The 14,592-nt window shown below is 40.0% G+C and overlaps 1 protein-coding gene across 1 annotated transcript in view; it reads left to right on the top strand.

Annotated features, from left to right (window-relative positions):
* Positions 1-14,592, top strand: part of LOC140212011 (dual oxidase 2-like) — a 166,376-nt gene that overhangs the window by 85,431 nt on the left and 66,353 nt on the right. The window contains exons 15-19 of the mRNA XM_072282367.1: positions 2,281-2,394; positions 4,514-4,713; positions 8,335-8,520; positions 10,212-10,437; positions 14,038-14,131. Of these exons, the coding sequence (XP_072138468.1) occupies positions 2,281-2,394; positions 4,514-4,713; positions 8,335-8,520; positions 10,212-10,437; positions 14,038-14,131 (820 nt within the window). The remainder of the gene's footprint in view (positions 1-2,280; positions 2,395-4,513; positions 4,714-8,334; positions 8,521-10,211; positions 10,438-14,037; positions 14,132-14,592) is intronic.

The following is a 14,592-nucleotide window of genomic DNA, read 5'->3' as shown; positions in this document are numbered from 1 at the left end:
CTTATTTAATTTATTTTATATATACTTCTAATAGTAATTTATTGTTCTAACTACTACTGTATTTGCAGCAATGCACTGCTGATGCAAAACACCAAATTTCAAAACATATGCCGGTGATAGTAAACCCGATTCTGAAAGAAAACGATTCAGAGATCCTACTGTAACTTTGGAAAATGTAATTCAGAATCACATTTCCATCAGCCTTGGGCATACTTGATCTGGTGGAATGGAGGTTCTGGACTCACAGAAGCAGGCAGTATGGAGGAACAACAGATCGTGGAAGAATTTGAATATGACATAAAACTGACAGAATTCTGAGTCCTAACTCTAGAGGTGAAGAATTGATTGTAATCTTCGGGAAGGGGAAGTCATGAAGACACTCACCAGTCTTTATTGAAAGGGCATCAGTGGAAAGTGTGAGCAGTTTCAAGTTCCTGTGCATCAACATCTCAGAGAAACTCTCTTGGGTCCAATATATTAATACAGTACGGAAGAAGGCATGCCAATGGTTCTACTTGATTAGGAGTCTGGAGATTCTGTCTGTCACCAAAGAAAGTCTCAAACAAATTTCTACAGACGTACTGTCAAGAGCATTCTGACTGGTTTCATCACCTTTTAGTACAGAGTGTTACGAAACAGCAGGTTCGATTACTGTAAGTGTCACTTTAAGTGCCTGAGTTAGGCGGGACCTTGAGTTAGGCCGGTGGCAGCCGGCCTCAGACGTGTGAGAGAGAGAGAGAGAGAGAGAGAGAGAGAGGGAGAGAGATAGAGAGAGAGAGACACACACATGCTGTGGGAACTTCAGCTTGTTACTGCTATGGTTTGGAACTCTCCTGTGCCCAAAAGGTTGGGGCGACCATCGGCACACAGTGCACGACGCACGTGTGACTGTCACTTTGTATAATCCATATGTGTGGATTTGTTGGATTAGATTAATTTACATTATGAGGACACTCAGTCCTCATTTATTGTCATTTAGAAATACATGCTGTAGTATCACTTTTGTTGGCCCTTACCTGGAATCGGGTGTTATGTGGTAACTACTTGAAGACAATATTCCTGTGACTGTCACCTGGTGATATCTCTTAGTGGATTTCGGAACGACTCGACGGATAAGATCTTTGGCGACTGTTATTTCGTTTACCCAGCATGGAATCTGTGGAATTCTTCGTAGTTGCCTTCTCTCTACATTTTCGTGTGGATTTCCAAATCTCTCTCCTCACTCATTTATTCCCTGGATTACTGGACCCTTTTCTACTATGCCATTTTAAGACTTTAAGAACCGTTCCTAAACTTGACTGTTTGGGAACCACACACACATATATATGCATAACACTGTTAACTTCTGTTTATTTCATTTAAGTCTCTATATTTTGATAGATACTAATAAAGTTAGTGGTTTTAACATCGAAACCAGACTCCATTTGTGATCTATTGCTGCTGGTACGTAACAAGAGGCACCAATGTATGGGAATTTCATGACTTGTGTTGGTGACAATAAACCTGATTCTGATACTGATTTTGAATTCAAAGCTTTATTGTAACAGGATTCAGAACATTGAAGGCTCCCCAAGGTCCATCATGGGCACTCCCTCCCTACCATCAAGGATGTATTCAAAAAACAGTGCCATAAGAAGGCAGCAAACTTCATGAAGGACTTTCACCATCCAGGCCTCCTGGATAACCTCTTCTTATTACTACCATCAGGGAGGAGGTATAGGAGGCTGAAGACACACTCAATGTTTTAGGATCAGTTTCTTCCCCCGTCATCATTTTTATGTATGGTTCATGAACCCATCAGCACTATTCCACTTTTGCACTAATTTATTTTTTATTGTAACTTCCAGTATTTTTTATGCCTGCACTGTACTGCTGCCACAAAACAACAAATTTCATGACTTGTGTTAGTGACAACAAACCTGATACAGATTCTGAATTCAAAGTTTTGTTGTTGAATGAATTAATCCAACATTTTAGGTTTGCACATTCTAGCTGCATGATGTTACAGTTTTTAGTAGAGTTGAGTGTTGCACCATTATGTGTAAGCAATATATTTATCTTTGTGGCTCCAAGAAGTCCTGGTACATTGCTGTTGTCTATTGATAGATCAATTCAAATACAAAGCACTTCTCCTGACTGACTTGGACGTTATTGTGTCACCAAGACGAGTCAGACAGACATATTATGTGGATCAGACCACTTCAAAGTTGAGAAGAGCTTTATGATTTAACTTTGTTCATGCTTTCATAAGTAATGGCTTCTTTTTATATATATTTACAGCGGCCTTGCTTTTAGCTTTCGCTATATCTATTGATCGAAGGAGAGAAAAGAAAAGATTGCAGAACAAGAAACGTTCTGTAAGGAAACAGGTTCCTTCAGGAGATAAAATCCGAGGTATTAATTATAATGTTATGAAATAAAATGTTTTCTATATGACAGTTGCAACTGGCTCTCACTAACTTGTGCAGTTCAGAGGTAATAGTATTTAACTAATTATTAATATATTATTTCACTCCGTTCAACAGAGGTGCCCCCAATAATATTATAATCCAGTTTAAAATTTCAGTTTTGTGGCTTTTAAATTAGATTTGGCTTATTTTTGTCACATATACTGAAGTATGGTGAAAAGCTGTTCATTCAGATCAATTCATTACATAGTGCATTAAGGTAGAACAAGGTAAAACAATAACAATGCAGAATAAGGTGTAAAAGTTACAGAGAAAGTGCAGTGCAGGTAATGCCAGATCATAATGAGGTAGACTGTGAGGTCAAGCATCCACCTTTTAGTAGGAAACCATTTGGTAATCATAACAATGTGGTAAAAGCTGACCTTGAACCTGGTGGCTTTTATATCATCTGCCCAATAGGAGAGGAAGAATGTCTGGGGCATATGGGGTCTTTGATTATGCTGGTTGCTTTACTGAGACAGCAAGAATTATTGACGTAGCCGTTTGAGGAGAGGCTGATTCCTGTGATGTGCTGAGCCATGTCCACAACTCTCTGCAGTTTCTTGCAGTCAGCAGCATTGCAGTTGCCTAACAAGCCATTATACATCCAGATAAGATGCTTTCAATGGTGTATCGATGGGGTCGACGGGAATTTTCTTCAGCCTCCTGTAGAAGTAGAGAAGTTGGTGAACTTTCCTGGCCATGATGTTTACATGGTTGGACCAGGACAGACTATTGGTGAAGTTCTGTCCTTGAAATTTGAAGCTCTCAACTTCAACATTGTTGATGAAGATAGGAGTATGTGCATTGCCCCTCACTTCTTGAAGTCAATGACCAGCTCGTTTGTCTTGCTGCCATTGAGGTAAAGTTTGTTGTCATGACATTGTTTTTTTAATAAGTTCTCTATCGCCAACTCTTCGTTATTTGACTATTACTAGCTCCGAATCACTGGTTAATAAAAGTGAGGGTACAGTATTAGAAATAAAAAGCTGAGACAAAAGTTTGGTATTTTGTCATCAAAATGTTAATGTAATTTTAAATTAATTGATCCCCTTTTCAAATCTGAAGCAAAATGTGCTCTTTTGTAGATGTGGTAGGTCTTTTACCTTATAAGGTATTAACAAACATAAGTCAGCATTTCAATGGTGATGTCATTCTGCTGTGCTGTTAGGGCACTGAGTAGATCCTCTACGATTTCTTGCGTACTGCCAGGGTATATTTGAGTCCGGACTCACTGAGGAGTTTGAGAACTCTTCATGCTCATTATAATGTCCACAGAGAACCTGAAGAGTTATTAACATGGCCCTAGAAGTGAATAGACAGCAACTTGCCCCCTTCTAATCACACTTGATGATGGCCCTGTTCCTGAATCTAAACAAGGCAAGTAAGGCTGTGAAGAGTGCAGAACCAGAACAAAGTTTTTCAAATATTTCTGTCTTAGATGAAAATGGTGCTTAATCATCGCCATCTGAATACCTCTATCTGTTCCACCTTATGACATAAGACCATGAGACATCCGGCCTATTGAGACCGCCCCACCATTTTGTTATGGTCGATTTATTGTCCCTCTCAACCCCATTCTCCTGCCTTCTCCCCGTAACCTTTGACACCCTTAATAATCAAAAACTTATCAACCTCTGCTCTAAATATACCCAATGACTTGGCTTCCACTGCTGCCATTGGCAATGAATTCCAAAAATTCAGCACCCTCTGGCTAAAGAAGTTATTCTTCACCTCTGTACTAAATAGATGCTCTTCTATTCTGAGGCTGTGCCCTCTGGTTCTAGACTCCCCCACTTTCGGGAACATGGTCTCCATGTCCATTCTATCCAGGCTTTTCAATTATCAATAAGTTTCAATGAGATCCCTCTCGTTCTTCTAAACTCCAGTGAGTACAGGCCCAGAGCTATCAAATGCTCCGGACATGGACTGGGAACAATTTGCATATATTCTGTGGTTCCATATTTGATTGTTTAGGTACCGCTAGATAATTTGAAATATTAAAAGCATGTTCTACTATCATGCAAATGTTTGTTATGATGTGTATGTTCTTGCATTGCATTTAGCCAGAGAATGGCAAGGGCCCAAAGATACACAGCGGTATGTCAGCATTGTCTTGGACTCCAACAAGTGCATTAAGGTCATGGATAGTAAACGTTCTGTGATCCGAAACATCAAGATTAGCCAGGACCACTTCGATATTATTCAGTCCACCAATAATGAACAAAAGGCTCTATTGCTGAAGGTCCCCAAGGAATATGATCTGGTAAGTAAAAATTTGTGTTTGTGCCTCTTTTTTTTAACAACTTACTTACTCACCTGCTTAGTCATACAGTGCTGAACAGGCCTTTTTGGTCCAATCAACCACACTGCCCAGCAACCCACCTATTTAACCCTAGCCTAATCACAGGATAATTTACAATGACCAATTAACCCGCTAACCTTTACATCTTTGTAATGTGGGAGGAAACCAGAGCACCTGGAGGAAACACACGTGAGCACAGGGAAAATGTATCAACTCTTACACACAGCAGCTGCAAGGAATTGAATCCCAGTCTTACAGCTAGTGCTCTAATAGTTTATGCTAACCGTTACTCTGCAGTGCTGCCCACATTACCTAGTTTGTAAGCTTCCTAAATTCAAGTATGTATTTATTAATTGACCGAGGCATACTCCAAAGGTATCAAAACCTAGGATTTGTTATCAGCCATGTACCCATCCCTACCTCATCACAGAATGTTCTGCCTTTGATCCTCTCTTATGTGAGTGGTCCATTTAAATTTCTATACATTGGTAAGCCCAGATGACAGTGCTTGAAATGTCACAGGTGAGTGGTTAGTCTTGCCAGAGAGGATCATTGCCCAGTGAAACTGTGAAGTTTATTTTTCTTTCTTTAAGTCCGGACATGGTCCACATCCATCTAATACACTGTAAATGCCACTAAACCCAGTGGAAGGATCAAAAACATGACCTTTCTGACCTCATGATGCAAGGAAAATCATTGGTAAAGCAGCTAAAAGTGGCTTTAAACCACTTTTTATAATGCTGTTTACATTATAAATGCATGCTAGAATTTATGTATTTGTGCACATTTTATTTCATATCCGTACTTTAATCTCTACATTTATTTTTATATAATTTATTCTTTCTAATTGTTACAGCATATGTTCTTATTTTCATTGCATGTTGTGCCAAAACACCAGAGCAAATTCCTAATACATGTAAATGTATATGGCGAATAAAATTGATCCTTAATCCTTGAGGAACTCCTCCAGCGAAGCCCGGAGCTATGTCAATTGACCGTCAATCAGTACACCTTTATGAAAGCTGTGATTTCATATCAGCAAGGTTGACTCCAGATTCCAATTTTACTTTACTGAATGCCTTTGATGATACAGATTTCATCAATCGCTTTCTTATTAACAAGCACAGTTATTTTCACTTCCACTCTACAATCAGTGCTTGTTATTCTGCATACTCCTTACCTCACTTTAACAGTACACCATTGTCTGTAAAGCATATGAAAACATTTTGAAAAAGACATGAAAGATGCTATTTAATCTGTACAGCAGTCTGGAACTAAGTGGTCACAGCCCAGACCCTATACTGAGTGCTGGTGGCTAGGTGCAACAAGCAATCTGCTGGATGAACTTAGTGGTTCGAGTAGCATCTGGGAGGAAGGAACTGTTGCTGCTTCATGTTGAAACCTTGCCTCAGTCCTGAAATTTGACAATTCTTTTCCTCCTGCCGCTTAATCCACTAAGAATTCCAGATGAATTTTCTTTGCTCCAGATACACCTAACTGCAATATTTTTGTGCCTCCATTGGTGACCAAGCTCTTATAAAATGTCATTTGACAACAATGTCATGAGCAGTTTCCATCATGTCACCTGTGACTGAGAGTAGACTTATAGAACAGGAGTTAGCTGGATTCGATATGTCCTGATTTTACTGAGTGGACTGATTGGATAATGTTGTACATAGGAATGTAAGTGTACTTTTAAGAGCTGTGCAATTATTCATTGAGTTTTAATTGTTCTTAGTGAAGATTGTTGAGCAGGTCTATCCTTATTATAACACATACAATATTCTACAGGAACTCAGAAAGTCAGGCATTATCTATGGAGGGGAATAAACAGTCAACATTTTGGGCCAAGATCTTTCATCAGGACTCATCTTAAAATGTCGATAGTTTAGTCCCCTCCATAGAACCTGCATGATGTCGTCACTGATAAACTGGATTCTGAAAACTCACCCTTGTTTCTTCAATCACACTTTATTTACCTGTCTACAAGGAGAACAGAATGGCTGTTGTCACCATGCTGTTCTGAAATTTGAACAAGGAATGCCATTTCTTTATAGAAATTAAGCATACAAATATTGATCAATTGGTAATATTGTGTATGTTCAAATTCCTTATTTGCATATGCAATCTCCAATTGCACTATGATAATACTGGGACTTACAATCAATAGAAACTCCATATTAAATGCCAATAATACTTCAGAATGAGCAAAGTAACTGACCAATAGTAAGTGTCACCCTAGAATCCTTCATCTGCATCCTTATCTGGTATTCATTTTCCAAATGGCTTTGGTTACCCTCTATGCAAAGGGAAGCTATGCCCTTCAAAGACCTTTTATTGCCTGGGATGACTGTGCATGATCTGTAAACTATCCTTGCCTGGATATTACTATAATCCTTGTGTTACTGCAACTTCCGTGATGACTTCCCAGTTCCTCCAGTACTTTCTGTGTGTTGCTCAAGATTTCCAGCATCTGGAGAATCGTCTGTGTCTATCTTGTTTCATGTCTAGGCAAATAATAAGACAAAAGCCCCTGCAATGTTTTCCCATATAATCTGTTATTTGTCATATTTGTGACCAAAAACCATTGTTAATTTTTCTTTCTTTTTTAACTATATTTATATTTTTAGGAACTTTTCCCTTATTGTGTGTTTCTTTCAAGCTAAATTCTGCAATTGGTCAGTAATCAGCATGCAACTTCAAAAGGTCCTAGGAGGAGTGGCTGCTCTGTACTGTGAACTGATTTCACTTGGGAAAGCAGTAGGGTTGTTATAATTATCAGTTCTGCGCATCATACTGCTAAATCTTCTCAGCTCTGCAGACCATGTGATCAGATGTAGCAAAGAAAATCCAGGCATACACAGGACGATGTCCTTGTTATGACGTCATCCTGTGTCATGCCTATGCAGTGTTCCTCTTGGGGTACTTTAGGGGAACAAGGACTACTTTGTCCCAAGAATTATCACCATTAGGCACTCCTGAGACAACTTAGTCTTTGCAACACATTCCAAGTGGACCCTCATCATTTAAGAACCATATACGTTTATAACCAACCCCTTTGAACCTCACACACTGTTGCCCCTGATTTGGTTCTGAGACCCCAATCCTCTGCCTGTCTAGTCTTATGTCCTCAAGCCTAAGCTCTGATGCTGTGATCTCCTGAGCATTCCTCAGATGCCTGTGACCTGATCATTCTCCTGGACCTCAATTTCCATCTCTCCCACAAATCCCTGGCTTGTACACACTGCTACAATTCATTGGTCGATCTTCTGCCTCCTTTTTCAATCCTTGTCTGTTGTTCCAGTCCTCTATCTAACCCCACCCAACTAAAGACACAGCCTCAACCTCTTCTACCTATTCCTTCTGCCACAAGCCCCACCCTCCTCCAAAATTCAATTATTTTGACTTACTATTTATGTAATAAGGTAACAATATTTTTATTAACTTATACATTTTATATATCATTTGTTTAAATATTGAGTTTGACAGATATAAACTTGTCATTAGTAAAATGATGCACTTGCATCAATGTTTAAAATGAACGTGCCATACGTTAATATAAACTCTAACTTCTGCCCTCAGGTTCTGTTGTTTAATGATGAAGATGAACGTAACATATTTGTGGAAGATTTTAAAAATTACCTGGATAGTCATGGTATACGTCTGCTGGTGCATGAAGTGAAAGAACGAACTCTGTTGAAGGAAGCTGTGACGAAGGAACAACGGATGAAGATCTTAGATATGTTCTTCCGTCGCATTTTTGCCCAGGTAATGCAACAATTAGTAAATTAGCTTATTATTGTCACATGTACCAAGGTACAGTACTTTCTAGATTGGTTCTGTACAACGTTGTGTGCCGAAGGGCCTGTTCCTGTGATGCACTGTTCTATGTTCTATGTAAAACTTTGTTTTGCATGCTATCCATGCAGATCATCTCGTCACATCAGTGCACTGAGATAGTACAAGGGAAAATAATAGCAGAATGTAGACTATAGTGTTATAGTTACAAAGAAAATGTACACAGGCAATAAGGTGTGAGCCTTATAGAGACAGATTGTGAACTCAAGTATCTAACTTATCATGCTAGAGGAACTATTCAATAGTCTTATATCAGGGGAATAGAAGCTGTCCTTGAGCCTGGTGGTATGTGCATTAAGGATTTTGTATCTTCTGCCCAATCACCATCTACACCATCATCATCATCTACACCATCATCATCATCTACACCATCATCACCATCAACACCATCTACACTATCTACACCATCATCACCATCTACACCATGATCGCCATCTACACCATGATCACCATCAACACCATTTACACCATCATCGCCATCTACACCATCATCACCATCAACATCATCTACACTATCTATACCATCACCACCATCTACACCTTCTCCCACCATCGCCACTAAAGTATGAATGTATTGCCATCTACTATCTTGAGATTCATTTTCTTCCATGTACTTAGAGTAAATAAATAATTCAATAGAATTTATGAAAAAGCTATACATAAGTATAGGCTAACAAACAGCCAATATGCAAAAGAAAATAAGAGAGGGGAGGGAGAAGGGGGCAGAGAGAGGGGGAAGGAGAGGGAGGGGGAGATGGAGAAACATGATTTGTAGAGTCCTTGAAAGTAAGTTTGCAGATTGTAAAAGTAAGTCAGAGTTGAAGTGACTAAATCTCTCCAAGATTTTGACCTAGAATTCCTCCCATACCATGAAGACATTAAAAGCAGTGAAAAGAGCCAGTTCATAATCTGTGTGTGGGCCCACACTGCCCATGTCTTCCTGTTTCACATTCTATGATTGCAACAGCATCACACACATTGTTCTTTCTTCAGCTTATTATTGCAGAATAATGGTCTGTGGGGGTGGCTGTATTGAAGGGAGGTCTGGGGTGGGGCCTAGTTCATAGGTGGGATCAGCATTTCAAGGTGGAAGGTGGGATCAGCATTTCAAGGGCTGGAGAAGAGGATAGCACTCAGATTTGGAAGCGGTCATAAGGTGGCCATCTTAGTGCTAGGTGGAGAGTTGGTGGCTTGGCTGGACCAAGGAAAAGATAAAAGGACATATATCACATCTGCAATCTGCACAAAGTTGTGACAGAGTGGTGATGGATATATAAGAGGGAATGATCCCTTTGGAGAGTTGATATGTGAGACAGGCGCAGGCTGAATCAGTGCATCTGCCAGGGTAGTCTCACTCATTGATCTTAGAGAGGAGGACAGTTTTTGCGCAGTGGGGTATGATAAAGTTGGAAGCTGTGGAGAGGAGATCTGAGGAATAAGATCAGTGACTTGCAGATGTGAAGGGTCATAATTCAGAATATATGAGGAGATGCCAGCTACTGTTCATCCTTAGGGAGGTAGATGTCATTTTATCAGGCAATGACATCCCTGCATGTTCATTGTATAATATGATCTACTTCTGCTTTCTTTGCTCCAATCAGGTTCTGGAGATTGACGGGTCTGATGCCGGAAACTTTGATTATGAAATCTCCAAGAAGGCAAAAGAATCTCTGACCTGTGAACTGACAAAGACAGAATTTGCGGAGGCACTGGGAGTAAAGGAGGACAGCATGTTTGTAGAGCAGATGTTTAGCCTGGCAGACAAAGATGGAAATGGCTACCTGTCTTTTCGGGAGTTCCTGGATATCTTTGTTATTCTGATGAAAGGTAACCCATGGTAGTGTAGCGGCTAGCATGACGGTATTACAGCTCAAGGCATCAGAGTTCGGAGTTAAATTCTGACACCCTCTGTAAGCAAGTTTGTACCTTCTTTCCCACGTGCACATGGATTTCTTCGGGGTGCTCTGGTTTCCTCCCACAGTCTAAAGACGTACCAGTTAGTAGGTTAATTGGTCATTGGGTTATCTGTAATTAGGCTGGGGCTAAATAGGTGGGTTTTTAAATTAATTTTAATTTTTCAAAAGTCTTGAGTGCAAGGTGTGAGAACAGATGAGACCCCAGCTGGGAGTCTGGCCAGTGGTTAACAACACTGTCTCACCAGTAATGGAGACAGGAAAACAACACTGCCTTTTGATACTGTCTGTGAAATCCACACTAATGCATGTGTTCATTGTATTCCTTCTTGCATTTCTTGAGCTCCCATGATTACTGCCATAATTTTTATAGGATATAGTTTATTTTAATTGAATTTTACTTTACAATATCTCGCACAAGGCTTGCCATTAGGATGTCCCAAAGTACATTGCTGCACATGGTGTACTGTTGGAAGTGTTTGTACTGCTGTAATGTGAAAAATGTGGCAGCCAATTTGAAAGCTGCCACAGATCACAATATGGCAGTACAGCCAGTCCCCAGGTTACAACAGAGTTCTGTTCCTGGGTACTGTTCATAAACTTACTGTTGGAAATCAACAGCAGTGTGTGATGGGAGAGAGAGCAGGCAAGGGAAGAGCGGCCACCAACCAGCCTCACTGACTCAGTGCTCTCGGCTCTCCTTGGCTTAACCGAGTTCTCAATTGCTGTAGCTCTCAACTGGGGAGAAAAAACACTTAGAAATGCCCTGTTCCCATCTGAAAGTCTTCTTCACGTTTTGCAGCAGCCAGCAAAATGTGGTTAGATCACACAATGGAGTATTGTGTTCAGTTCTAGTCACCCTATGATATGGAGGATGTGGAAGCATTAGAGAAGGTGTAGAGAAGATTTATTATGATGCTGCCTGGATTAGGGAACATGTCTTTTGAGGAAAGGCTGAGTGAGCTAGGACATTTCTCTTTGGAGTGAAGAAGAATGAAAGGCAAATTTAATTGAGTTGTATAAGATTGCAAGAGCCATAGCGAGAGTAGAAAAGCAGCACCTTTTTCCCAGGGTGGCAGTAGACAATACCAGAGGACAACATTTTAAGGTGATTGGAGGAAAGTTTAATGGAAATATCAGAAGTAGTTTTTTTTACACAGAGTGGTGAGTGCCTGGAACACACTGGCAGCGGTGGTGGTAAAGGCTAACACAATGGAGACATTTAAAAGACGCTTGGATAGGAACATGATAAAAGAGAAATGGAGGGTTGTTGGCTATGTGCGAGGGAAGGGTTAGATTGATTGTGTTTTTTTTTAATTTAATTTTGAGATACAGCACAGTAACAGGCCAATGAGCCCACACTGCCCATTTTCACCCATGAGACCAATTAACCTACAAATCCACACATCTTTGGAATGTGGGAGGAAACCACAGCACAAGGAGGAAACCCATGTGGTCATGGGGAGACCGTGCAAACTCTTTACAGAAAGCAGCAGGAATTGAATCCCAGTTGGTGGCACTGTAAAGCAATGCATTAACCGCTATGCTATCGTACCATGAAGTAAGTTAAAAGGTTGGCATATCATCATGGGCCAAAGGTCCCATATTGTACTGTGCTGTTCCATATTCAAATCCTTTCCATTTATCAATCCACTCTCCCAAATGCTCATTCTATATACGGGTGTTTGTATCCAGGGGAGGATCTGAAACCAAACAATTCTTTGTTGCTTTAGCCATGACTATTGGACTGTAAGGCATAAGAGCAGAATTCAGCCCATCAAGTCTGCTCCACCATTCAAGCATGGCTGACTTATTTTCGCTCTCAACTTCATTCTCTTGCCTTCTCCCCATAATTTTTGATGCCTTTACTAGTCAAGAACTTATCAACTTCTAATATATATTGTATAGCCATTTGTGGCAATGAATTCCGCAGTTTCAGCATTTTTTGGCTAAGTAAGTTCTTCCTCATCTCTGTTCTAAAGGAATATCCTCCTATTCTGAAACTATGCCCTCTGGTCCTAGACTGTCCCATTATTGGAATTAACTTTTCCATGTCCACTCACTTGATCCAGTCCCTATAATATTTGCTAGTTTTCAATGACACCAACCTTCATTCTTCTAAGCTCCAGAAATTATAGGCCCAGAGCCATGAAACAGATATATTAACCCTTTCATTCCCAGAATCATTCTCATAAACCACTTCAATGACTGCACATCCTTTCCTAGACATGAGGCCCAAAACTGTTCACAATACTCTAGATATGTTTTGACCAATGGCTTATGAGGTATCAGCATTACATATATGCTTTTATATTCTAGTCCTCTTGAAATAAGTGCCTTTCTTACCACCAGGGATAATAATAGAATGGAATACCAGTGATAGGTCTCCTGGAACATCAGTTTAGACAGCTGCAACCCCTTAAAAAAGGCAGCTTGTGGCTTAATTTGGCCTTTATGGAGGGATATATTTTACAGAACAGGTGGCCTTTCATTCCGAGAGGCTGCTAATCATGTACTGGTGTTATACTGGGAGATCTATGTGTCCTTCCACATCAGTCACTGAAGGCAAGCATGCAGGACCACTTATCTGGAACTGATTAGACATATAGGTGAGCACAATTGTTGTACAACTGCCAAATGACTGCAGACAATCTCCTACATATTTAGCACTGGTGAACAAATATGAAGTTCTCCCTCCCTCTGTTTCCAATAGACAAACAATTTCAAAGTTAAAGCCAGAATTTATTGTCATATGCATAATTACATGTATGCTCAGATGCAATGAAAACTTACTTGCACCAGCATCACAGGCACAGCAGCACATAAGCAACATTTGCAAGAAAAACATAGATCAAACATAAACTCTACACAAGAAAGAACAAAATTAGAACAAAAATATCTATTTTAGTGCTAAGTGTTCAAAGTAGTCACAGTATTGTTATACTACATTAGTGATTTGGGTTTGGCTAGTGGATTCATGAACTAAATAGCTGAAGGTTAGTAGCTGTTCTTGAACCTGATGGTGTGGAACTTCAGGCTTCTGTACCTCCTGCCTAATGGCAATTGGGATAAGATGCAATGGACTGGATGGTGGGAACCTTTGATGGTGGATGTTGCCTTCTTGAGGCAGTGCCTCAAGTAGATACTAGCGATGGTGGGGAGTTACGTGCCTGTGATGTATTGAGCAGAGTCCACTACTCGCTACAGCTTCTTACATTCCTGCGCATTCAAATTACTGTACCAGACCATGAAGCAACCAGACAGAATACTTTCAGCAATATATCTATAGAAGTGCTTTGTGACATGCCAAACCTCCTTAATCTTCTAAGAAAGTAAAGAACCATCCTTGTGGTTGTATCTATGTGCTGGGCCCAGGTCAGGACATCCAATATATTAACACACTGGAATTTGAATCTTCCTCAGGTGAAAGACCACCATTATAGATTGTCTTCCCATTGTAGAGACTGATTGATCATTAATTCCAGCTGAAAACTGTCTTAATTTCCTTGTGCAGGTTCTCCGGAAGCAAAATCTAAGCTTATGTTTGCAATGTACGATGTTGATGGAAGTGGTTCCATGTCAAAAGAAGAGTTCTCACAACTACTTAGGTAACTCACATTATGTACTCGCACATCTGTATGTTAGGTCTGACATGGTAAATGGCTGAGTGAAAACTGCTAAGTTTCTTAAGGTAAAAGAGGATATTGTTTCTAAAATTGACACGGTACTTCCTATAGGTGGTACCCAGAGAACACACTTTGGCTTCCTTAGAAATATAGAATTGTGAGTTTCTTGCTATCCAAATTTGGGATTTTGGCTAAGATAAAGTTTTAAACACAAAATTTCTTATTAGTGGGGTTGGGAATTATTTGTGCTGGCCAGCTACCGTGAAAGGATTCCTGTACTTTATTGGACAAGCCCCATTTACATCCAGTAGTGTGCCTCTCCTGTCCAACATGGTTATGTAAAAGGCATTACGTATTCCAGTATTGGAATAATTCCTCTTACGTAACCAACAAGGATCACTTACAAAAGATAGGCTATTGTTTTTCAGATAGGAAGTTTAATA

The sequence above is a fragment of the Mobula birostris genome, chromosome 18, assembly GCF_030028105.1.
Source record: "Mobula birostris isolate sMobBir1 chromosome 18, sMobBir1.hap1, whole genome shotgun sequence".
Taxonomy (NCBI): Eukaryota; Metazoa; Chordata; class Chondrichthyes; order Myliobatiformes; family Myliobatidae; genus Mobula; species Mobula birostris.
This window is presented reverse-complemented; position numbering and strand designations above follow the sequence as displayed.